The sequence below is a fragment of the Triticum aestivum genome, chromosome 7D, assembly GCF_018294505.1.
Source record: "Triticum aestivum cultivar Chinese Spring chromosome 7D, IWGSC CS RefSeq v2.1, whole genome shotgun sequence".
In the NCBI taxonomy this organism is placed as follows: Eukaryota; Viridiplantae; Streptophyta; class Magnoliopsida; order Poales; family Poaceae; genus Triticum; species Triticum aestivum.
The window spans coordinates 590764485-590774173 of NC_057814.1; the positions used below are offsets into that span (position 1 = coordinate 590764485).

At 46.2% G+C, this 9689-nt stretch overlaps 2 protein-coding genes across 2 annotated transcripts; one reads left to right on the forward strand and one right to left on the reverse strand.

Moving 5' to 3' along the window:
• The first annotated feature begins 236 nt into the window (after window positions 1-236).
• LOC123169758 (histone H2B.3-like) lies at window positions 237-916 on the forward strand. The gene has a single exon (XM_044587625.1). The coding sequence runs from the start codon at window positions 332-334 to the stop codon at window positions 758-760; it is 429 nt and encodes a 142-aa protein (XP_044443560.1). The 5' UTR covers window positions 237-331; the 3' UTR covers window positions 761-916.
• Window positions 917-1763: 847 nt separating this feature from the next.
• Window positions 1764-8881, reverse strand: LOC123169757 (protein STRUBBELIG-RECEPTOR FAMILY 3). The gene is made up of 17 exons (XM_044587624.1): window positions 8451-8881; window positions 7226-7355; window positions 7074-7142; window positions 6921-6986; window positions 6761-6832; window positions 6595-6666; window positions 6438-6509; window positions 6292-6357; window positions 5531-5596; window positions 4879-5351; window positions 4742-4795; window positions 4338-4654; window positions 3985-4253; window positions 3751-3889; window positions 2823-2962; window positions 2522-2678; window positions 1764-2385 (listed from the first exon to the last, which is right to left on the reverse strand). Exons 1-17 carry the CDS (start codon window positions 8563-8565, stop codon window positions 2299-2301), a joined length of 2364 nt encoding a protein of 787 aa, XP_044443559.1. The 5' UTR covers window positions 8566-8881; the 3' UTR covers window positions 1764-2298.
• Window positions 8882-9689: the final 808 nt, after the last annotated feature.

Sequence of the window (9689 nt, forward strand, 5' to 3'; positions counted from 1 at the left end):
GGATGGAAAACAATCTCACCCAAAATTCCCGCCACAAAGAGAGTTTGATCTCCCCGCCCACCTTTTGGCCAGGTCAGCGATCCGCGCCGAAGCTCATCAGGGCCGTCCACCAGAAACAGCAGCGAGCGGCTGATATCCGTCGATCGATCACCCGACGTCACCGATCCGTGGCACCAACCCCTCCTCCAATCATAGCGCACCTCCTCCTTTTATAAATAAAGCCGCCGCACCCTCCCCATCCCATCACCAACCAGCAATCCAATTCCCCACCAGCCCCCTCGCACCCTCCGGCGAACCACCGCACCTCTCCCCGGCGAAGCAGCAGCGTCCGATGGCCCCCAAGGCGGAGAAGAAGCCGGCGGCCGCGGAGAAGACCCCTGCGGCGGAGAAGACCACGGCGGGGAAGAAGCCCAAGGCCGAGAAGCGGCCGCCGAAGTCCAAGGAGGGCGGCGCCGACAAGAAGAAGAAGAAGGCCAAGAAGAGCGTGGAGACGTACAAGATCTACATCTTCAAGGTGCTGAAGCAGGTGCACCCGGACATCGGCATCTCCTCCAAGGCCATGTCCATCATGAACTCCTTCATCAACGACATCTTCGAGAAGCTCGCCGGCGAGTCCGCCAAGCTGGCCCGCTACAACAAGAAGCCCACCATCACGTCCAGGGAGATGCAGACCTCCGTCCGCCTCGTCCTCCCCGGCGAGCTCGCCAAGCACGCCGTCTCCGAGGGCACCAAGGCCGTCACCAAGTTCACCTCCTCTTAGATAATCTGTTCTCGTATCTTCTTGGTCGTTCGATGGTACTCTGTAATACTACTCGTTAGCTGTTCGGACCATGTCGCTGTGTAGCCTCTGCTTGTTGTGTGGCAGCACACTGTTTCATTATCTTGTGAAATAGAAATGGTGCTTATTTATTCTGTCTATGATGTTCTTGTGCTGGTTGTCTGAATAGTTCTTGCTATGATCCTGTTTCTGAGTTCATCTCTTGGTTTGGTCTGTTATGCAACCTTTGTTCTGAATTATGAACTGCAAATCTCTGTAGACAACGACACTGAACTTGCAGAGATGTTTCTCTGATCTATTTCTTGGTTATCTGCAGACAATGGCACTGAACTTGCAGAGATGTTTATCTGTTCTATTTCTTGGTTGTCTGCAGACAATGGCACTGAACTTGCAGAGATGTTTCTCTGAACCTTGGGGATCTAGTTTGTTGGTCGAACTGAAAATTACTGGCACACTAGGGTTAATATCAATTTAAAATCGTTGGCATCACGACCTGATCCTTTGGTTTGGAACCCCGGCCCAATTCGACAGTTTGGGTTTGTAAAATGGCACCAACTTGGTGATTGGTTTCCTGTATGACGGTCGGGGCAGGGCAGAAGGTTGTGGGATACATTTTCAAGTATGGGTTTACAAAAAAACTGTCAAAACCTGCAAGTGTGAGTTTATTCCTGTTTTTAGTTAATGATGAGTTTATTCAACTCCGAAGATTCATAGTGAGTTGCATTTGTGTTAAAATCATATCTGCAAGCCAGAGTTTAGGCCACAAATGTTTGCAGAAAACATTCAGTTGCATATAGGACGTGTCCCTCTTAGTTCCTAGCATTCTTGCACCTTAATATTTCTTTCAAGACCTTCAAAAAAATATTTCTTTCAATTACGTCCTCCTTGTAATCTAGGGAAAGAAAAGTTGGTAAACCAGACAGTAATCTAGGGAAAGAAGAGTTGGTAAAACAGACACAAGGGCGAATGGCGATACACAATGAGATGGCGCAATGGCAATGTAAAAACAGATGCTAGAAACTGTATCCAGAAGGCCAGAGCATACAGAGAATCACTACGCATCTGAGCCATCCCATGTGAATTCAAGAAGCTCGTTCATTTGTTCCAGAGGGCTACATAGGGAAATTTTCATGTAGGGGTCTATTCCTTCCCGACATTCCCCCAAATTCCTTCACCCAAGATGATCTTGGCATTGCAGTAGCAGTTTCACATCCAGTTCCTGCACATTCCCCATCTCTATATTATCCCTTTTCTGCGCCCCAATTTCTGTTCACCAAATACCCAATGTTCTGTCTAAGACATCCCATCTGGAAAGCATGATGTTTTCCTTGAATGAATGTGACCACCACCTATTCATCATTTACATAGTTACATGATACACCGGTAAGGATCAATAGCTATACTTCTCCCAGAAATCTGTGACATATGATGTGCTCTGCATTATGCCAAAAGAAGTTCCATCCCAAAAATTTCCGAGCGGCAACTTTGCCCATGAGATCTGTGAATCATCGAGCTGTCTGTTACTCTGATTCCTCACGAGAAGCATTCACAATGCTAGTTATGTCCTGGACAACTGCAGACACCGGTGGCCTGAATTCTGGCTCCCTCTGCATCATGAAAGTTTCTTATCAGATATGTTTTATGCCTTTGATTCATAAGGTTCTTGTGCAAAATGTGGCAAGCATCACCTATAGTATGCTTAGGAAATTACATCCTGGCACTATCAGAACAAAAATGAATTACCTGGATACAGCGGCTGATTATGTCAGCAAACCGCGACAATACTTTCTCGGAGCACTGCCCTCGAATAGAAGGGTCCACCATCTTGGAAAGGGATTCAATGTCATGGAGCTGACAACCGGCCCATCTAACAAGATGCTGTTCATGGCGTGGGCGTGAACTGTATAATTTTTCGGTTTTCACAACAGACATGCAGGTGAGTCAGAGAGTTGTCTTCTTATGCCATGCAGAAAGAAAATAATGAATCTGAAACAAACAAGGTAAGTTCGTTGTGAAGCCAAGCATGAGAGTTCAAATCTCTTACCTATCGTATGGTTTACGCCCGGTAAGAAGTTCTAGCATCACTACTCCAAAACTGTAAACATCGCCTCGTTCTGAAATGATCCCAGATTCCTGGAATTCAGGCGCATCATAGTTCAGTAATGTGCGCAACCGACCTGACAGCTGCAACAAAAAAAACATCCGTGAGCACATAACAAAGATGAGTCTGTCAATGCATGGGCGAATTAAATAGGCTAAGGCTAAGGCTAAGTATACTCATTTGTGGTCAAAACAGGATATAAAGCATCAACAGCTACTAAAGTCAGTAACTAATTAAATCCTTCTAGCGAATGGTCCATAAAGCTTTTCTAACAAGTTAAATCTACTCATTTAACAGGTTGATACTCTAGTGGAATACCCCGGTAAAGAAACAGTAGGCCCTGTTTGGATTGGATGTAAATTTTGTGTGATGCCCGGTATTCAGTTCAAACTTCAGCTAAATACCGGGGAGCTCACTAATTTTACACTCAATCCAAGCGGGGCCTTAACAAGAAAGACAATCTATTATCCCCATTATCAGATTACTAATTTTAAGACTTCGAAGGGTGAAGGCATACACCAGAAACCTTTCATTTTCAGTACAGTGCACTGATTTACTGATACTAAAAGACTATTAACAAAGTATTACAGTCTATTAGAAAGCTAAAGGAAGACAGAAATGCCGTATCATCGCAACCACATTAGCAAAGCTGATTATCAACATCTGACGTTGATACAGATTTTCTTAGAATGAACTAGTGCATGTTGGTACATCACTATTAACAGATATGCTTCACATGCTATACTAACTTTGGGCTATATCACAGTTTTGAGACATAGCACCATCAGCCCTTAAAGTAAGAGGGACCTGAACTTGCCCCATTTTTATGTACTTAGAACATGCAATATCTATAACACATATTACAGCTTACCTGAGTGACAGAACTTGAGGGCATCAGCTCTGCTAGTCCACATTCAGCAACACACACTGACAACTTATCATCTAGGAGAACATTAGCTGGTTCAAAATTCTGATGCACGATCGGGGGTTGGAAGCTTTCATGAAGATACCTGCAGGGAAAGAGTAATTCAGAGTATAAATCTCCACACATGTTAAGAGAGGCAGATATGGACTGCATAAAAGATAAAACTATAATTTGGCTTACTCTAAGGCTTTTCCGGAGCTAAGAGCAACCTGGAGACGAGCATTCCATGATAGCTCAATGTCGATTTCCTCTCTATCATGAAGTGCATCATCTAGTGTTTTTCTGCTGAAGTGATTGTATACAAGTAATCGCTGTCCATATTCAGCACAGTATCCAACTAACTCAAGGGTGTTGGGATGCTTGATCTCTGAGATAAGCGCAACCAGTTCTAGAAAGTCATCTACTGACACTCTTCCATTAGGATTGTCGATCTTCATAACTTCCAATAACTACAAAGAATAAAATAAATCAAGCATAATGTTTAAACTGCACGACAAATAGTGAGTTGCATTGTTACAAGTAGTACTTCATACCTTGCCTTCAGGAAGCTCAGCTAGGAATACCTTTCCTAATCTACTCTCTCTTATCACATTCTGCTCTCTGAAATTGCTTGTATATTGCTGAAGAGATGCAACAGAGTAGGGTGTGGCAGATGTCGGGGTACTTGTCCTTGGTGGAGGGCTATGCCTCCTTTCTGGAGCAACAATGGGCTTAGGCTGTACAACAACTTTTTCAGTAGGGTGTGGTGGAGGGGGAGGGGGAAGGGGTGCAACTGCAAAAAGTTCCGAGTCTGTCCGATCCAAATTAATTATGTGCTCCTTTCGGTTTTCAGCAGGTTTCTTTGGGAGAGCTGCAAGCAATTGCACAGAACTTAGACATTTTAACTTGGTGAACAACATGTCAAAATTAGACTGTGCTTGTTTCAAGGGCTTCATACCTGCTGCTGCCAAACTTGACTCACGGCTCCTCTTTTCAAGGGTCTCACCTGGACCTATCAAATAAATTATCTTCAATTAATACAGAAAAAACAAATCCAGAACACCCTGTTCTACCGGTATATGCACAGAAGTTAACCTTTTTTAGTATCATCCCTTTTTTGCACTGAAGCCGGCATAATTTGGGGTTCAACCCTATGATGCACCCTTCCCAGCTGACTTCTGTTATAATCATATCTTGACCGTCTCTCTTGGTACTTGGACAAACAAAAGATTACCAGCAGGACTATAGATATGAATAGCACTACCACAAGAAGAACAAATCCGGCAATCTTGAGCTTTTTTGATGAATTATGTTTCTGAGATGATGAGGTGTTATCTCGAGTAGTTGATCCATCAGAAGAGTTTGAGGGCGGAGGGGATTTTGAAGGGGGCGATGGAGGTGACGGTGCTCTTGTTGGACTTAGATCTGTAGGCGTTGTTGTTGGTGTTGGGGCTTGTTTTGGTCCTGCTGGTGTTGGAGTTGGTGCTGCTCCTATTGATGAAGGTGGTGACACTGAAGGCGGTGATGCTGACGGGGCTATAGTCGTATTAAATGGATTACCATCCTTTCTGCACTGGAATTATGTCAGTAACTTATAACAAGTCACACAAAATCAAATGCAATTAAATATCTAGATCTTCAATAGATGAAATAATGTCAACATTAGACAATGTGATAGGCTGATAGCTATTGCAACTAGGCTGGCACTAAGAAATAGATGAATAGAAGAATGAAGAGGCTTTCTCACTTGAAGATCGGTATGTTCTGTAGTTTCGGAGGTACTGGTCCAGAAAACAAGTTGTTCTCTACATTCCTGATCAGAGTACGGAAATTGATAAGTAACAAAGAGAACCATTTAATATCTGGAGTAACATCTTTACCACTGGAACAGCAAATGGGTTAAACTTTATACTTTGATAATGTCATCAATAGCATTGTTCTCTTCTATCAATTCAAACCAAGCAAATATATAGCGTTTCCAAAGAAAGGTTCAGAAGCAAAGCAACTGCCTATTGGGAAATTAATTGCTGATGCGGTGCCTGTTTAACAAAAACTGCAGTAAAATGGAAAGATGCATTGGCTTCTCGAGAAAAGAAACCATAGTCACAGCGGGAAACCATTGCCTCCAGAAATAAATGAAAGCCAGATGACAGAAGCAATTCCTACTACCAGAAGGTGTCATCAAGAGACATGGAATAGTGTTTTTACTCCTTAATATATTGTGCAAAACATTCAAAAGGCATAAGCTTTTGTGTGTCGGCCACCATGATCTTATAGACTTTTTCTCTGAAGACAAATGTTGTGCAACTGATGGCTTGATGGTTTTGTAAGTAACTAACTATCTAAGGCTCTGTGCGTCAATCAATGCAGAGGCCGGGGGCCTCTTTTCCGAAGAAAAAGTAAGTAACTGACTAAGCACATAATAATATAAATATCAAATGCCTTCTATTCAATTTGCTAAGATAACTGAAAGAGGATGATATAAGGAAGAAGACATTGAGGGATTACAGGTCTTTGATGGGGAGATCCTGCAAGTTGTCAAGGGTCCCTGACAGTTGATTGTCTTGTATGCGCCTATGATACAACAGTTAACAAACAAAGAAACAGAAATGATCTGGGAAAATAGGAACGTGAAAGGTAAGATGTAAACTCACAATGTAGTCAAAGATGACAGGTTTTTCATTGAAGGTGGTAACACACCAGTAAAGTTGTTCTCAGAAATATCCCTGTAACAAAGCTTTATCAGCAAGCAATTAATGCATCATCCTCATCAACACATATAAAAGTGTATGAAAAAGGGATACATCTTACAGATTTATAAGTCCAGCAAGTGAATCGAAAGCATCTGGCAGTTCTCCATCTAGATGGTTGACGTTGAGTGACCTGGGAAAAATAAGGATAGTAAGACATGCACTTAACAAAACAAACTAGCATGAGTATAGACTCGTTGAGAAAAAAAATAGAAGAGGAGTCTTACATGGCTGATAAACCTGTAAGTTTGGACAATGAGCTGGGAATACTTCCAGTGAGCTGATTAGCAGAGAGGAAACTGCAGCAACAAGGAGTAAAGATTGTACCATCAGATGGATTATATCTCAAAGACTAAAAGAGTTGCAGACGAGATAAAAAACACGTACAGATTCTGCAGTGTGAGAGGCAGATCTTCTGGTATAGTCCCGCCAATATTATTGTTACTAAGATCTCTACAGGAACAGGTAAAATTGAATCAGTGAAGAACTTTATTTGGATACAGAAAACAAAGAATAAATTTACAGCATTAGCACCCTTACATGGTGGTGATTGAAGTGAAGTTCCCTAAGCTGCTCAGCTGCCCTCCCAGGTTTGCAACATTCATCTTTCTAGAAAATGGTAACTTGATAAGAGTCCAAAACAAACGAATCAACGAAACCCAAAAGAGAGCCCAACGAAGAGCCTGCCATACATTGAGGTTATTCCTGTGCCGGTGCAGGTAACTCCCTGCCAACCCTCACCGCAGGGGTCTCCACCGTTTGGAATCCACCCGGGAAGGCTTGGCGATCCGAGCGAAACGTACAGTCCATTCATAGCAATAACTACACACCACAAAAAGGATATAAAGAAGAAGCCATGAGCATGAGCATTATTAATAAGTGGAACCCATATATACAAATCCCCATGCTGCCAACTTTTGCATCACAGCACACATGAGCTGAAGGCAGCGGGTTTTAAAGAATATGAATGCACTTGCAAAAGCCACCGTGGGTTCCCCACCCACATTTATACTAAACAGAGCAATGAAAAAAAAAGCTTGTGAGAATCAACACGTGTTACTTGGATCACTTTTGATACCTACAATAATCTCACCCCCAGCACCTCGTTTGTCCACTATTTTGCAGATTCATCGATATGGCAATTACTGCGATTAAGACCGAAATACGCGTAGTGGTGCTACTTTAAAAAAAAATCCAATCTACCATTGCTTTCCCTGGCCCTTCATGGCATCAACTTCAACTTCCACCGATCGAGGGAGCGACCAACATATCTCTTTATCCCGTTGCTGTCGAGGACGATGGGACACAGTTGAGCAGAGGACACCACGTTACTACTGTAGGCCTCAGAAGTTGCTCTCGTTATCCCTGCCGAAAGGGACGGCCCGGTCGCTGGAAAGCCAGTAAAAACATCAGCCGATCCGAATTACACATGTCACGGGCGATCGCCTCGCGCTCGCCAATTCTGCGTTGCCGCATCCGAGACAAAAAAACCTGGTGGCAATCTCATGAAGAACCCCGCCGCGGAATTCACCGCCGGAGTCGAACCCACAGACCTATCCGGAAAGCCGGAGGGTCCTTTGGGGTCCCCCCGTCTGTGCGCTAGCTGTAACCACGTTCGTGCTCCCTCAAAAAAAAGAAAAAGTTACAGTACCACGTTCGTACGCGAGCGCCGCCCGCAGCCGACACAATTTCACCGCGCATGGTCAAATTGCGGAGTAAAAACCCGCGGAGACGGCGTAGATGACGGGGGTCGCGCGTGGTCCTGCTGGAGCAAGCGGCGGCGGCGGGCCGGAAATCAATCCCCTGCTTCCACCTTCCACCGGCGACGAGCAGCGGCCCAACCGTGTGGGTCGCTCGCAGCACGCACGCACGCACCGGAAGGGCTAACGAGAGGAGGAGAAGGGCGAGGGGGCGTACCGTCGGAGGCGTCGGTGACCGCGCGCGCGGCCAATGCGGCGGCCGCGACCAGCAGTAGAACCAGCAGTACTCGGCCGCCCCCGCCCCCGGCGCGCGCCGGAGCCCGCCTCGTCATCTCCGCCCGACAATTCACACCATCCGACGCGCGCTGAGCCGCCGTGTTGGTCGCGCGCCCGGCCCCAACCGCTCCCCGCCAGACGCGCGCGCGGGGCGAGAGCACGATCGGAGTAGGATGGGAACCGCCGGGTGGACAGCGAGGCAATGGCCTCCGCTGGGGGCACGACCGGGGAGGGGTGGCGGAGAAGTGGACGCGGACCAGCAGCAGCAAGTAGCAAAGCAAGCGAGCAGAGCACAAGGGAGGGAGGGAGGGAGGGACGGGAGCACGCAACAGCGGGCGTATAATAATGGGATGCGGTGACGGGTAGAGACCAAAACAGACGCGAGGAGGAGGAAATGCGTGCTGGACTGGGCGGACGGACGGGATGGCGCCGGGTGAGTTTTATGGTGGCGGGCGGGCGTGCATGCGCTACGTTGGGGGCCAGGGACCCAGGGTCAGGGTGAGTGACGTGGTGGAGCTACCCGGATCGGGCTGGCGGCGCGGCGCGGACAGGGCGCATGTGCGGTGCGAGCTCTGCCTCGCTGTCGTGCCTCTGTATTCTTGCGGCAGTTTGTGGGTGGGCATAGCTGGTTCTGCCGGGCCCGTTTTGGCCTTTGGAGGCTCTCTGCCTGTGCAACATGTGCGTGCGCGACGACGTTGCTTGCTGCAACACGATGCCGACTTGTATTTTACCGCTCATCCTTCCGGCCGTGCGTGGATGCCCCTGCCCTCTCCGGATGCCGCGGCATGTCCACTAGTCGAGCACGCATCGATTAAACTTTTTTAAATTTTCTTTTCAACATTGAATTACACCACTAACAACTTAAACTAGTCGAGCGAAAACAGTGTAACTATTGATTCACAGTGCTGCAATACATCGTTTCTTCAACGCTAGCATATTCATATGGCAAGCGCGCTTGCTACACGAAACACGAACCCAAGTTGTATTTAATTTGCTCGTGTTTCCAGTCGCGACCGGATGATCTTTTTGAGAAAAATCGTGACCAGATATACCATGCACGAGAAGCATGCGTGCCTTGAGGGGCGATGACGGCGGCAACTTCGTCTTCGGCTCGCTGCAGTGCTTGTAGTCGTCGCTAGATGGTCTACGGATTTGGATGTAATTTTTATTATTTTTAGTG